The 15,738-nt window shown below is 54.9% G+C and overlaps 1 protein-coding gene across 1 annotated transcript in view; it reads right to left on the bottom strand.

Annotated features, from left to right (window-relative positions):
- Positions 1 to 11,366: 11,366 nt before the first annotated feature.
- The window catches only part of ALX4 (ALX homeobox 4), a 39,833-nt gene continuing 35,461 nt past the window's right edge, over positions 11,367 to 15,738 (bottom strand). Inside the window, exons 3-4 of the mRNA XM_029915404.1 lie at positions 13,900 to 14,028; positions 11,367 to 11,696 (exon numbers count right to left, since the gene is read on the bottom strand). Of these exons, the coding sequence (XP_029771264.1) occupies positions 11,367 to 11,696; positions 13,900 to 14,028 (459 nt within the window). The remainder of the gene's footprint in view (positions 11,697 to 13,899; positions 14,029 to 15,738) is intronic.

Raw genomic sequence — 15,738 nt, 5'->3', positions numbered from 1 at the left:
CAAGCAAACAACAAAGAAATAAAAGCCTCCAAACTGGTAAGGAAGAACTAAAAATTTCATTATTTGCAGATGACATGATACTATAGAAAACCCTAAAGACTCCTCCAAAAAACAACTAGAATTGATAAATGAATTCAATAAAGCTCTAGGATACAAAATCAATGTATAGAAATCTGTTGTACTCCTATACAGTAATAATGAAGCTGCAGAAAATAAAATTAAGAAAACAATCCCATTTGCACTTGCACTAAAGACAATAAAATAATGCCTAGGAATACATTTTTCCATGAAGGTAAAGACCCCCATACTGAAAACTGCAAAACATAAAGAAATTGAAGAAGGTAAAAAAATAGATATTCTGTGCTCATAGATTGGAAGAATTAATTTTGTTAACATGTCCATATGACCCAAAGCAATCTACAGATTTAATGCAATCCCTATCAAAATACCAACAGTACTATTCACAGAACTAAAACAAATGATCCTAAAATGTGTATGGAACTACAAAAAACCTTTAATAGCCAAAGCAATCTTGAAAAAAACAGAGGCATCACAATTCCAGATTTCAAGTTATATTACAAAGATGTAGTACTCGAAATAGAATGATCCTGGCACAAAAATAGTCACCTAGATCAATGGAACAGAATAGGAAACCCAGAAATAAATCTGCTGGAGTCCAGCTCCAGCAGGTCCAGGGTTCCCTTGAATGATGGATGGTGTTAGCGAGAGAAAGCAAGAGAGTCTCGAGTTTCTGTCTGATCACCAGGGAAGCATCTCTGCTCTGTCTGATTCTCTAGCTTTATTTATGGTGAAACATACAAGGAGCAGGAAGAGCAGTAAATGATTTCTCATAGATAATTTTTACGATTTTTCAGGACATGGGTTCTGAAGAAGTTATAATTCTAGTAGTAATGATTGTCATAAAAAAAAAACTCAGCTACAGGCACTCATGTGATCATATGGGAAGGACAAATATTTTCTAAAACCAAGATATACAAAACTTCAGGTGTAGCCCTAAGGAAGTGACCTTTAGGCAACAGGCAAACAGCATTGTTTAGTAAAAGTCAGGCTTTTAGTCATTAGGCTGTTTATAGCTCTGAGAGAAAGTTTTCCAGAAAAACAGAATTCCCAGGAGACATAATGCCTGCTCTCACAGTCCCAAAGACGATTGATAAATTTTATTGCAGTAGTGACTTTTGCAAAGGCGTCCAGGCCTAGAAAGTAGTCAGTTATCAGTTAATTGCTTAGCTAGCAGGAAAATTATATGTTGCTTGCCTTAGTCACATTAGAGTGCATCTAGTTTACTCATGTTTTCCCTGGCCAAGTGCAATCACGCCTCAGAGACAGGGCAGGGGGACAGGCTGTTCCTGACACTAATCAACAAAGCACCCCGAGGTTTGGTGGCCAAGCAGAAATGAAAGTTACAAAAGGGTAGATTTTGGTAGCTGCCTGGTGGCCAGAGACGGTGCAAACTTGCCGTACCCTCACCAGGAATTTTCACTCAACTGGTTGAGTTCAGATAGCTCCCAACATAAATCCAAAATTATATGGTCAATTAATATTTGACAAAGCAGAAAAGAATATCCAATGGAAAAAAGACTATCTCTTTAACAGATAGCCACATGCTAAAGAATGAAAGTGGACCAGTTTTACCATTCACAAAAAATAAACTCAAAATGGATTGAAGACCTAAATACAAGACCTGAAACCATAAAAAATCTTGAAGAAAGCACAGGCAGTGATCTCTGTGACATCAGCCGTAGCAACAGTTTTCTAGATATGTCACCAAAGGCAAGGGAAATAAAAGCAAAAATAAACTATTGGGACTACATCCAAATAAAAAGTTTCTGCCCAGCAAAGGAAACAACAAAACTAAAAGGCAAGATATGGAATGGGAGTAGATATTTGCAAATAACTGATAAAGGGCTAGTATGCAAAATATATAAAGAACTGATAGGACTCAATATCAAAAAAAAAAAAAAAAGCAAATTAATCCAATTAAAAAATGGACAGACGGGGCACCTGGGTGGCTCAGTTGGTTAAGCATCCGACTTCAGATCAGGTCATGATCTCATGGTTTGTGGGTTCAAGCCCCACATCAGGCTCTGTGCTGACAGTTCAGAGCCTGGAACCTGCTTCAGTTTCTGTGTCTTCCTTTCTCTCTTTCCCTCTCCCCTGCTCATGCTCTGTCTCTCGCTCCCTCTAAAATTAAAAAAAAAAATTTTTTTAATGGACAGAAGGCATAAACAGTTCTCCAAAGAAGACATCCAGATGGCTAACAGACCATGTGAAAATATGCCCAACACCAGTCATCATCAGGGAAACAAATCAAAACCATGAGGAGCTATCACCTCACACCTGTCAGAATGGTTAAAATCAAAACCACAAGAAAGAAGTGTTGGTGAGGATGTAGAGAAAGAGAAACACTTATGCACTGCTGATGGGAATGCAAACTGGTTCGTTTCCACTGTGGAAAACAATATGGAATTGACTCAAAAAATTAAAAATAAAACTGCCCTGCAATCAAGGAATCACACTCCTGGGGATTTGCCCCAGAAATACAAGCACTAATGCAAAGGGACACATGCACCTCGGTATTTATTGCAACATTATCTACAATAGCCAAACGATGGAAGCAGCCCAAGAGTCCATCAACTGATGAGCAGGTAAAGATGATGCGGTCTGTATAAACAATGGAATATTATTCAACCATAAAAATAGTGAAATCTTGCTATTTGCAAAGACATGGATGGAGCTAGAGAGTATAACGCTGAGTGAAATAAGTCAGAGAAACACAAATACCATATGATTTCACTCATATGTGGAATTTAAGGGACCGAACGAGCAAAGGGGGAAAAAAAGACGCAAACCAAGAAACAGACTCTTAACTATAGAGAACACACTGATGGATGGTTACTGGAGGGGAGGAGGGTGGAGGGATGGGGGCAATAGGGGATGGGGATTAAAGGGTACACTTATGATGAAATAAAATGATTTTAAAAATATGAGAAAGTGTAATGGATGACTTGGATTTGCAGGAACACTGCATCCAGGTTGAGGTGTTAGAAAAGATGAGGCTAGGGGCGCCCAGATAGCTCGGTTAAGCAACCAACTCTCGATTTCAACTCGGGTCATGTGATCACAGTTCATGAGATCAAGCCCTGCATCGGGCTCTGCGCTGAAAACACAGAACCTGCTTGGGATTCTCTCTTGACCCCTCCCCCCACCTCTCTCAAAAACAAAAAAAACAAAAAAATAAAAAAATAAAAAGGAAAGAAAAGATGACACTGAATAGGAGTTTAGGCCTACTTAAAAGGGCTGAAATGTCTGTGGGTAGACACTTGAGAGACTTTCCAGATGTTTGTTCGAGTTGGGGATGTGACCAGGGCTGGTCTTTGGCAGTCCATCTGGCGTTGGTTCCAGTGATGGGATGGGGCAGGCAGGGGCTAGGAGTGGCAGCTGACTGCTCGGCAGTGGCCTAGGTGGAAAGCCACCAGATCAGGTGTTTGTTGGGCACATGTGGGAACTTACCGGGACCTGCTGAGACCCTCTGGGAAATGAAGATGAGGAAGAGAAGAGCTGGTCTACTTGTGTCCCCTCACTCCTAGATCACACCAGCAGCTTGCTACACACTGAATTGTGTCTGCTGCAAAACCCTACTGAGGCCCTAACCCTCAGTGCACCTGCCTTGGCCTATGACAAGGTAAGGAAGGTCAAGTGAGGTCCTAGGGGTGGGATCTTAATGTGATAGGACTGGTGTCCTTTTAGAAAGGGAAGAGACACCAGACTCTTTCCTGCAGGAGCACAGAGACGAGGTCATGCGAGGACACGGTGAGAATGTGACCATCGACAAGCCAGAAGCTAAGCCTCACTAGGAACCAAATCTGTCAGAAGCTTGACCGTGGACTAGGTCTGGCCTCCAGAGCTGCGAGACAATAACCATTATCTAAGCCACTCTGTGTGTGGCCTCATGTTCTGACTCCTGCACTGCTCACCCCCGGTCTCCCGCCACCACTGCCTCCTCAGTTCCATAAGCATATGATGGGGGGTGCTCACTGCTCCCCAGGCTGGCAGCACACTTCATGTAGCAGTCCCTTGCTTTGGAGTCGGCCCCTTGGTCACTTGGCTGGCCCCGTGGCCCTTCCCAGACCCCGAGGGCGTGATGTCTCCTGCCTGTACAGCTTGTCACTAGGTTCAAAGGCTTTCATTCCCTTGGCCTTCGTGCCTGCCTTGTGAGATAAACTGGTTGTCCCCATTTTACAGATGAAGAAACTGAAAGTCAGATTGCTTGCAAGAATGAAGCTAATAGGTCGTTTAACTAAAGCTAAAATGAGTCGTTAAACCTAGGTCTCCTGTCTGCCTCACCACGTGGCTTCCGGGAGGCTTGCACTTTTCCATGCTCTCATCCGAACAGAACTGTCTGTCCAAAGCTACCTCTAAAAGGAGACTTGACCCTTTGTCAGACTCCTCTTCCTCGTGCTCCCCCCACACACATGCACACATTCATGTCTTTTCATTCTCCCTCCGTGGTACAGCTTGGCCTTAACTCCCTGTCTTTCTCACAGAGCCTGGGCGTCACACAGATCCACTGTGGGTAGAGGCAGAGAAGGGACAGCGCGGGGCGGGGAGTCGCGGGGGAGGCTGGCGATGCCACCGGAGGAGAGCCCCCAGGTCCGTGGGTGTGCCGCTGACAGCCACCTCTGCGCGTCTGAAGCGCGCCCCGACCGGGGCTCCGGGGAGACCTCGCCCAGGCCCCACAGTGAGTTTGCTCCCAACTACTCAGGGCAACACCTTGCTTAACACATGGTGCGCACATGGTCATAAAGCAGAGTTCTTTTCGGAAGTTTGCCTTCCTCAAGCCTGTTGGTCTGTGTGGAGCTAAAAAAAAAAAAAAAATCTGTTTGGAATCACAGAATTCCTGGGAAAATGTCAACTCTCACACCCCACTGTCTGTGGAGCTGGCACGCATCTCCTCACTTCCGAGCGCACAGACGTGGGCGGTGGGCCTATTCGGGGGAACGGGCTGTTTGTGGAGGGCCTGTTGTAGCTCAGCAGCCGGGCCTGTGCAGGGAGAAGACCACCACCGAGGCGCCCCCGGCTCCCCGGCAGCTGCCAGGGTTTCTGCTGATAAATGCCAGATCGAGGTGCCCTGCTGTGGTGCCCACGGAGCCCGCCCCGAGGCAGGTGGAGGTGCAGAAGGGCTTAGGGGCACTGGGGCTATCGAGGGCGACTTGCAGTTCGAACCCAAGGCTCTGCAGGAAGGGTCTGAGATGAGCACTCTGGGATGCAACACCTCTTGGCCCCCCCTTGGGGGTGCTGGCTTCGTGCTGGCCCAACCCCAGGAGGACTAGGTGGAGAAGCCAGGCTTCCCGGCCTGGCTGCGGCTCCAGTGCACATGAGCCCTGGAGGAACAGGGCCGGCCAGGCCCAGGGCCGGGTGGCGGCTCCGAGCACACTCCTGGCTGATCCCTAGAGGCCCGAGCCTGCTGCCAGCTCTCTCCCCCCGACTCTCTTCTCTGACCTTCCTCGTCCTGTCATGAACCAAACAGAGCATCGCCTCCTTCCCACCTTCCCCTTTATTTGCTCTACTACCCAGCTGAGTATTTTCGGAGACAGCCAGTTGTGAACAGAACCGGCCGGTCTCTCCTTGGAGCCTTTTAGGCATGTGGGGCCGCCAGGCAGAGAAATGACATGTGCAGATTATGTGCTGAAACTTTATGACAGACAGTTCTGTGGGAGCACACAGGGGCCAACGTTTGTCCGCGGTGGAGGCAGGGGTGGGGTCCTGCCATTAGGAGGAGGCCTTAGGGAGGGAACAGGACAGGACTTCTCCTGGTTCAGGCCGCTGGCAGGGGGTGGACAGGCCTCCAAAGTGGATCGCACATCCAGTAGTGCGGCCCAGTGAAAGGCCCCAGAGGGTGTAGGGAGCAGTGAGCTGTCCTGGCGGCTAGACAGGGAAGGGCTGAGCTACAGTCGGTATCAAAGGAAGCCTGTACACCTGTCATCATTTCCTGTAACTCCCCCTCCCAAAGGCATAAAAGGCCCTGCCCTGCCTTTGTTCGGGGCTCTCTCCACGTGGCTGGCAGGTTGGGTGGACACTGTGAGCCCGAGCTTAAGCTTGTAATAAAGGCCCTTTGCTTTTGCAGGCGTGACTCGGTCTCCCTAGCAGTCTCTGGTGTTTGTTTTGGGGCGATTTGGGGTGATTTTACAAACTTGGGCACAACATCAGCACAGAGCCTCACATGGGGCTCAAACCCACCAACCATAGGATCATGACCTGAGCCGAAGCCGGATGCTTAACTGAGCCACCCAAGGGCCCCTTATTTTTTATTTTTATCTTTTAGAGAGGAGAGCGCACGTGAGGTGGGGAGAGGGGCAGAGGGAGAGAGAATCTTAAGTAGGCTCCACACCGAGTCTAACACGGTACTCGATCCCATGACCCTGGGATCATGACCTGGGCTGACATCAAGAGTCCGATGCTCAACCAACTGAGCCACCCAGGCGCCCCGGAGACAGGCTTGTGTGAACCACGATGATGTGAGAGCAGAGTCCCCTCTCCACACAGCGGCCCTGCCTCAAGTCACGCTCGTGTCGGAATGCAGGGATGTCCCTTTTCTGTAGCAGAACCTGGGCCCTCCCTGCTTCCTAATTTGCTTTCAGAGCTTTGCCTGAAAAATCATCCGGTCACACCTCCTGCAGCTTCCCTAAGCCACCAAGGAGCAGAACCTGGACCGGGCCTGCCTCTTCTGGAGGCAGGTCTTGAGTTCTGGGCCACACAACCAGGCCTTAATGTCCTGGCCCTCCATGTCCTGGCTCTCTCTGCTTGCAGGATGGCCCTGGAAACATAGGCTGGCACTCGGTGACCAATGGGCTGGGTGTGCCACTCTGACGACCTCCGGGCACGGGCAGACCTCCGGGAACCCCTTCTGCTGCCTGGGGGGTGGACTCTGGTCCCCCTACTCATCGACCTCTTCCCTCCAAGTTGCCTGCCATGCAGGAAAGGTCCTCTGGGATGAAAGGGGGCCATCCTGGACCCTTGCAGGCCACGCACCCCCTCTCCATTGCAGGAGCCCTGGCCGGCCACCTGTTGTTAATCTAGCCCTGGTAATCCATTCTGTACTGTGTCAGCAGTTCAAAAGGGCACTGTTAGTATTTTTTGCCGACTTCAATTAATGTGAGATTTCAGAGGCCCCTCTGATCACATTTCATCTGTCACCAGTCAGGAACAAAACAGACAGGTTCCAGTTGAGAGGAGGAAGGAGTTTATTGCAAACACCAAGCAAACAGACAGTGTGGGCCGTGCCCGGCTTTGGGTGCCCCGGAGCGTCCCTTCGCTTCCGCTCTCCAGGTGACCCCCGGCCTGGGCCCCAGGTCCCCTCCTCATCAAATATTCCTCCCCTCCCAAGGAAGATGTAAGTGCAATAACTTACTTTAAAAGGCAAGAACGAGTCTTTTAATATTTTGCTATAATGTCGTTACATGGTGTAGTAGGCAGTAAAACTTTATGGAACTGACCTCATTTTTTTATACATTTTTTTCTGAATTTTTAATGTATTTTTCATATATAGATTTTTAATATTCCACCCCAGGCCATTAAGCTAAAGGGAAAAGTTGCGTTTATACAGGGTTAAAAATATCTTACAATGAGAAAAGTCAGTGTTAGCTGAGGTTCACGCACGTTCCTTCTAGCACTCAGCTCTTTTCAACCGCTGCACATCCAAACAGACTATTAGGCATTGAAAACTGTCCTTCAAAATCAGTAGTATAAAGGCCTAGCTCTATGTATGTACGTGAAGGGGGAGACGGGGAGGGCAAGATTAGGTAATGTCTGGGTCACCAGAATGCCTCTTCCCCCGACAGCATCCTTGGTGGGGTGAAGTGGGGTTGTGGTAACTTTGGAATAGGGTCTTGTCTTCTCCTCTTTCTCTTTTATGGCCATGAATTATTATCCTGGGGGGGAGGGGGAGCCAATCTGCCAACCGTCCACCCCCCAGCTTGTCTTATTTGCCTTTGCCCCTGACAGGGCCATCAAGCCGACCAGAAGCCCCGGGGTGTCCTACGAGAGGGTCCCCCCACAACCCGGCCCAGAGAGAGAACGGCTGTGTAAGCAAGATCCACGGCAGCGTTCATGGAAAAACACTCTTGTCCACCCAGCCAGGGAGAGGGCAGGCGGGGCCCCGTGTGGCGACCGCGTGTGCTCTGGGGACCCACCTCACGATCGCAGTGTCTTTGAACTCACCTGGCCACCATGCTTCCCAGAGCCGGGGGCGCCAAGTGAGAGCTGAGGATCAAGTATAGTTGAAAGGATTCAAGGAAAGTTACAAAGCCTGTGTCCTCCAAGCGCCGTGGAAGACCTGGGGACAAGCCTCTCTGTGTGTCCCCAGAGCCCTCTCCTCCCAGGCCGCGGGAGTGTGAGGGCATCTGAGGGTGATAGCAGCACCTTCGTGTCAAGCCCAGGCCACCAGGCCGTGTGGCCGGCGGGGACCAGGGGCTCTCAGCGTTGAGAAGGCTGCCCCAGCACTCCGCTCGCCACCCCAGGGCCGGCGTCGCTGTCTCTGCTGAGATCTCAGGCAAGTAGCCAAAGGGAATCCTCACCTCTGGTAGCTTATTCACTTAGCGGTGACCCGCAGAGCATGCTGGCTCTCCTGTCCGCCTGCCTTCCTGACACCTTGCCCCTGAGGAAGCCGGCCAGCCCTGGCGCGTCACCCACACTTGCCGGGATCTGCCACGGGGACGCCTCCAGCCTGGGCCTCGCCACCACTGGGAAGGAACCAGAGGGGAGGCTGAGGAGAGGGAGGAATCTCAGCAGAGAACGGAAATGCCATGTGAGCACTGCCACCAGATGCGGGCTAAGGCCACACGTGATGCCCGCTCCTCAGAGCTGGGACCTTCTCGTCCCCATTGTGAAGGGACTGCACTCAGCAGAGGGTCTTCAAGTCCCTCCGGCTCAAGGGTTCTATGATTCTCAGAGTGCTGGGCTGGCCCTGGGGAGCTGGGACAGGGCAGAGGGAGGCCTCGGGGCAGGTGAGGAGACCTCCCTGCGGGGAGATGAACAGGCACATTTCACATCCACACTGGACTCATAAATACTTGGCTGTGTTGGTGCAAAGGGCAGCCAGTGCCACAGAGCCTTCCTCCATTAGAGGCTTTTTCTTCTCAAGCTTTTTGGTTGCAATGGGTCTGAGGTGTCACCCCGGCAGAACACAGTCAGGTAGAGGACTTGAGTACCAGGGGTCCCTTCCAGAAGGATTCACCTAGAGCCCCCTCCCCCACCCCTCCTCCTCTGGTGTTCTCCAAGTTCGCCATCTCTCCATGTTGATTCCCTTCTGGGTGAGATGGACTGATGGCAAGGGCTCCCCCCATGTCCTTTGCAGCCACCAGAGCCCATAAGGGGAAGACAGGGAACTATCCCCAGGCTTACGTGTCTCTCCCTTTCCCTTCCTAGATTTGGGGAGCCTGAGTTATCTCAGTGAAACTCAGAACCAGAATAGGCTTCCTAAGAGTCACACCCAGACCCTCAGACATAGGAAACAGGAAAGCCGAGCCCGGGAGAACGTCTCACTCAATGTCCAGCATGCTTGTCACTTGTAGAAGGTCAAATGTTAGAGCTACGGTTTGCAAAGAGGTCTGACTCCTACGAAGGGAGCCAAAGCCAGATCCTTCCCTAGTCCTGTTTCCAGGGAGCTGGGAACACAAGGCAGAGGCGGGGACTGTGATTCTTTCTAAACCTCCGGAGGCCCTCGCCCTCCACCACAGCCAAGAGGCTGTCCTGTGTGTGGGTCCCCGGGCCTGCTAGACGTGGCCCTCCCTCCAGATGGGATCAAGGGAGAAGGTGGGAAAGGCCAGGGTGGGGGGCTTCTCCCCAGGGGCTGCCTGCTGGAGGCAGGAGGGGGAGACTCAGAGGATGGGTACCGTGCACCACGGGCTTCGGTGATGGCTGGGACTGGTGCCAAAACTCGAGCTGCAAGCCTCCAGTCAGGCAGATATGGTGACCTTCCACAGAAGGATGCCCCTTCTGGGGGCAGGCATCCTTCTCCCCACATCTGGGACAGAGCGAGTGAGCTTAGCCCAAGAGCCCCTCTAGAGGCTGGAAAGAGGGGATGAAATTTCTGATGCCCTAGAGGAGAAGTGCGAAAGCAGGCTAAGAACTCAAAGCGCACACACACACACACACACACACACACACACACACACTGCCCACTGCGGAAGGCTCTGGGCAGGTCTGATGCTGCTCCAGGGACAGCCGGGGAGGGACAGGCAGTCTGAGGCAGCGTAAGGGCCAAGAGGCTGAGCGCGAGCACACCTCCATTAGCAAATTCCGCACGCTGCTCTTGACCGCCCTGCCCACGTGGCTCCAGGCCCCAGCACATGTGTTTCGAGGTATACGTCCTTCCACGCCGGACGCTGCTCAGGAGCCCTGGCCAGAGACCAGAATGGGTGGTGGGGGAGGGAGACCAGTGTCCCCAGTTCTGCCCAGACCTGTCCACTGTAACAGGACTGTCGGGAGAGTGCAAGTGTGTGCCTGAGCCCCTGTCCCCTCCTGCACGCCTCCCCGAAGCTCTTCCTCTCTCTAGAAGCTCTTCCTCCTCCAGCACTGTGGGTATCGTGAATGGTGTGTGTCCAGCCCCCTGCAGTGTTCACCCAGATCCAAGTCCCCGAGAGCGAGGGGGCAGGAACACGCCCCCTCCGGGACTGTCCTAGGTGCCAGCATTGCTGGATGACAGCAGGGTTCCTCCTTTCCGGCGCCTCTCCTGTTCCATCCATCCCTCCAGGTGGGGCCGGCACTGGGGACAGCCAGCTGGGTGAAGGCCAGGCGGTGCCTTGGGCCCAGGAGGTCAGATTCCATGGGCTTCGGGAGGAGAAAAGGAGATGGGAGGGCAGGAAGCCAACTCTGCAGGGAGGCCTGTTCTCCAGACACGGTCACTGGCCTGGTGACCAGGGGACCACACAGCAGAGGGAAGGATGGATGTGACTGCACGTGGCCGATGCTCGGTCTGGATGGGAATCTGTCCTTGACTCACCCTTCATATTGGGCAGGGCAGAGGAGCAGGGGTGGGGAGAGTGGGTCTTCAGCTTATAATGGATGCAAAGCTGCAAAACTCGGCCACCTGGCTTCCGCCACTGACTCTGGCCAGGAGCAGGGGTCTCCGCCTCAATGCCAGGGAGGGCGGGACCCGCTGCCCCCACCTCCCAGCGGTCCGTGGGGCCTCACACTTGGGGCGGCTGAAAGTGCTGAGGGCCAGGCCCCTGGCCCAGGCCAGGTTCCTAAGAGGAAAGTCGAACAGGAGGCTGGGGGCCTGGAAAGCATGGGCGTGGCCAGTGCCCCGAGGTGGGGGAGGGCATGGGGATGGGCTGAGAGGTGCCCTGTCATGTGGCCCAGGAGATGGCCGCACTGTGCTCCTTGGCCTTCATGCGGAGGGCCGCGATGCTCGAGGTCTTGCGGTCCGGCTCCCCGTTAAGCTCGTAGCCGTTGAGGCCCGGGCTGAGCCCTGCTGCTCCAAACAGGCCACCCATGTGTGTCTGGCCCACGTGACTGCCAGCCCCAGAGACGCTCAGGAAGTCGGTGACGCCGCTGGCCCCAGAGCCGGGGGGGTGAGTGTGAGGGGACATGCAGGCAGGCACCGGGTCGCAGGGGACCACACAGGCTGGCACTGGTGAGGCAGCCCCATTGTTGCCAATCCAGGATGGGTTCTGAATCTGGGGAGAGGGAAGGGAGAGATGTCACAGGCTCGGATGGGGCAGGGGTGGGGGTGGCGGGTATGCAAGGGGCTTGCCCCTACCCCCGGATGACCTCTCCCTGCTTATGGGCCCATCCTTAGGATGAAATCATTCTTAAGTGTCCACCTGTGAGCCTCTCCAAACCTTTAGGGCCATCCAGACCTCGGAGGTTTGGGTTTTGGCTTTGGCTCCTCTGTTCCCAGCAGTCAGAAATTCTGTTTTAAGGACTGAACTTCAGACTTCGTCAAGGGCCCAGTAACAGGGCTGCCCTCCGGGCCCAGCTCACCAGCTGAGCGCCGCCCCCGCCCCAGCCAGCTGACGTGCAACTCTCAGATGCAGTTGCAGACTTGGTCTCTCCCTCTACGGACCCCTTCAGGTCCCTAACGGGGACTGACCCACACTCAGAGAGCTCTGGTGTTGGGAACGTGGGCTCGTGGGCTCAGGGCGTGTGGGCTGTGGTGCGGAGAGGGCAGGGCCAGGCAGCGGGGCCCAGTGTCCCACACAGCGAGACCAGCGGTGAAGGGTCCAAGGGCTGTGTCCTGGAGGCTGGAGGACTTAGGATGGAAGGGGCCACCCAGAAGGCTGTGAGTGTGCATGAGGGGATGGATGGAGCCAGACTGGGTGCCCACATGCCAGGGTGTGTGTGTGTGTGTGTGTGTGTGTGTGTGTGAGGGGGGGTGCTCCGGCAGCAGGTGGGGAGACTGGAGGGAGACCTGCGGTGTGGACAGGCAGGGTGAGCAGGACCAGAGAAGGCGGCCTCCCTGCCACGCGCCTAGGACTCCTGGTGGCCCTCAGGCCCCTCCCCACCCAGTGCTTGTAGTTCACCCAGGGAAGGGATTCTGAAGCCAAGAGAGGAGGGAGCTCTGTCCTCACATCCCAGGGGGCATTGCCATGGCAACTAGATTGGCCTGACCACATTCCTCCTGGCTGGGTGATGAGGATTCAGGGGCCTTTCCCCTCCCCTCTGCCATGTGAGATGTGGTGCTGCAGGTGGGAGGGCGAGAGGGATGAGCCCTGGGCTGGTCCCCCCTCCTCCCTCCGCAGCAGAGAGGCAGGCCCAGGAGCCAGGCCCATCCTCCCGGGATGGAGGGAGGGGAAAGATGAAAGGATGCAGCAGGGGCTGAGGACCAGGTGTGTGTGTGTGTGCACGCGCATGTGTGTGACACCCCGCATTCCTCAGCCTCACCCCAGGCCTGCCCTCTGCTCCCCCGCACTTGAATCCTGGGAGGGGGAGGGGCAGCGCTGGCCCAGGAGGGGTGCCCAACGGCTGTGGGACCGCAGGGCCCTGGGGCAGACAGACTTAAAGAAGCCAGGAAGGCCTGACTCCCTGCCGCTGGGGCCAGGTCCCGAGCTGAAGGCAGAGGCCATGCTGCCACCACCATCAAGGGCCCTGGGGGGAGGGGGCGGTCACCTCCACCAGACAGACTGAAAGGGGTGAGGAGTGGACTCAGCCAGAGAGACTGCTCAGCTCCGGGTGCCAGCCATTCCTCATTCTTCTCGTCCCTTTGCACCTACTAAAGACTCCAGTGTCACCAGAACGGGACAGGACAGAGGGGAGGATGGGACACAGCGGCCTGGGAGAGCTGAGGGCTGCAAAGCGACCTTCATCGGGCTGTTTAATCCCCAAAGGACTTCTGTGTTGTCCCATCTCTGGCTTTCAACAACCTCACGACAGAGTTGGGGTGGGTGCTTTTATCAGGTCCAGTTTCGGGTGAAGAAACCAAGGTTCAGAGAGCCTGCGGCCTGTCTGAAGTGAGAAAGGTCTGGGGCCGGAGGACAGCCCGTCTCGGGACTCAGACTTCCACGCACTGCGGCCTTGCCCCACGTCCTCCGGGCTTCTGGGAGACAGTCTGAGTGGCTCCTGCTGGCCTGGGGCCCTGGTCTGCAGCCAGCCCTGGTTCTAATGCTCACAGCAAGAGCTGCAAAGTGGCAGAGGGGAAGCCACCCTCTCTGTCCCAACCTGCCCCTCCCTGAAATCCCCACACCTGGGCCAGCACTTAATGTTGGGCAGAAATGGCCTTGAGCCTCCACGTTCAGGCATGGCCAGGCACACACCTGGCCCGGGCCTCACGCGTCCCATCTCAGGGGACCCAAGCCCTCCTCGGAAGTGCTCTTCGCACCCACTGGGACCTGGCGGGGGGGGGGGGGGGGGGGGAGCCGGTGGCTCGGGGCAGGGGCTCACCTGCGCGTAATTCTCAGCTCGGGTGAGGAGGGGCAGCTCATAGGCGGTGGAGAAGTGGGTTCGAACCTGCTGCATCTGCCCAAAACGCTCTCTCTTCCTCCACTTGGCCCTTCGGTTCTGGAACCAGACCTACAGGACAAAGCAGTTGCCACACGGGGTCAGGCAGTGCAAGCCGGGCCCTCGAGCCCCCACCTGTCACAGTGCACGGCCAGGACCACGGGACTGCTGGGAAGTGTCTGCCTCAGTCTTCAGCCTCAAGGCTTACAATCTAGAACAATCAGTGCTGAGAGTCGGGAAGGCAGTGTACCCCCAACTAACCACGGCGTGGTCTTGGGTCAGATTTTGTTTTCCCAAGCTTTGGAATCCAGAGCGGGCAGGTGTCACACACACATACCATGCCACCGGCCACCACACCAGGTCATCTAACCGACCCCAGCACCGCGTGGCCTGACCTGCGTCACGGAGGGGAGGGCCGGGGCTGGGCCTGAGTGAAGAAACAGCAGGGTGTCCACAGGAGACCCAGGAGGCCGCGCTGCCCAGCTGTGGGGGTGGTTGGTGGGAGAGCAAGGACCATGGACGCAGAGGTCACCTTGTGGAGGGCCTCGCCGAGCAGAGTGGTTTGCTCTTGGTGTGGTCAGTAAAAGTGGTCCCTGCAAGGTCTCACGCGGAGGGTGGCCTGACTCTGGGGGTGAGTGAAGGGCCATCTGTCACTGAGCGGGGGCGGGTGGGCCATTGGCTTGAGTGGGGGCTTGGTGGGGAGGTTGGTCTCTGAGCCAGGTGTGTGAGCTGTGGTCTTGGATGGGTGGGTGGGGGCCGTTGGGTCCGTTTCCTTTGCAGGAACATTTCCGGCAGACTGACAGGCTTCCCAAGGTTGGTGAGCAAGAGCAGGACTTGGGCCCTGGGACTCCTGCCCATGACTTGGGGTCTGGCGCAGAGACAAGTGAGGAGAGGGTGTGAGGAGGGGACGGATCAGCTTCCAGAAATGGCTTCAGGCTGAGCTGTCCAAGGCAGAGCTCGGAGACCCCAGAGGGAGGCTCCTGTCAGCTGGGGGTGCACCTGCCAGTCTGTGACGCAGGTGCGGGCAGGCACACCCCACAGCAACCCCACCACAGAGGCCTTGCCGACAGCGCCTGGCATCCTCGGAAGAGGGAAGAGCAGGGCCTGAGGGCTCCCCGTAGGGTAGCACGGAGTCTGCCCAGCCCGCGCTGGCTGCTAGCGCAGCTGGGCCGCACAGTGCCCATTCTGGCCTTGCCACTGGCCTCTGTTTCTCTGCCTGGAAAATGGGGCCAATATCTGGACTGATGTCCTCACAGGGGTTGTGCCTCACAGAGCAGCGGGTGAGACAGATGAGAACCGCTATTTAAGATACTTCACCCTTGTTCATTGATAGCCCCTGACCTTTCTTGCTGTCTTTTGCTAAAGGAAAGAGGACAAAAAACTGGTGTGTATCTCATATTAGTGTGAGAAGGGTGGGGACAGGGAGGGAGCTTGGGGATGTGCCTCAGTTTCCCTCCCTACTCCCAAGGAAACGTGTGTGCACTAGTCTCTTTCTCTCTCTCTCTCTCTCTCTCTCTCACACACACACACACACACACACACACACCCCGGCCGGCACTGCTTTCAGAGTCCTTCCCTGTCTCGACTCTGCTACAGGAGAAGCGCTCAGCCCCTGCCCCACAGCCTCCTGGGCCCCTTTGCCTCCAGGGGCTCCTGGAGTCCAGGCCCAGGCCGCCTGCTGAGAGCCAAGGGCGGATCGGGTCTCCTCTCTGTGCCGCTGAAACGGGATCCCCCTTTATCAGCGGCCTGGAATGGGGGACTGGGGGGCAGGATGAGAGAATG

The sequence above is a fragment of the Suricata suricatta genome, chromosome 11 (assembly GCF_006229205.1).
Source record: "Suricata suricatta isolate VVHF042 chromosome 11, meerkat_22Aug2017_6uvM2_HiC, whole genome shotgun sequence".
Lineage (NCBI taxonomy): Eukaryota > Metazoa > Chordata > Mammalia > Carnivora > Herpestidae > Suricata > Suricata suricatta.
Note: the sequence above shows the minus strand (reverse complement) of the source record. Positions and strands in the feature narration are given on the sequence as shown.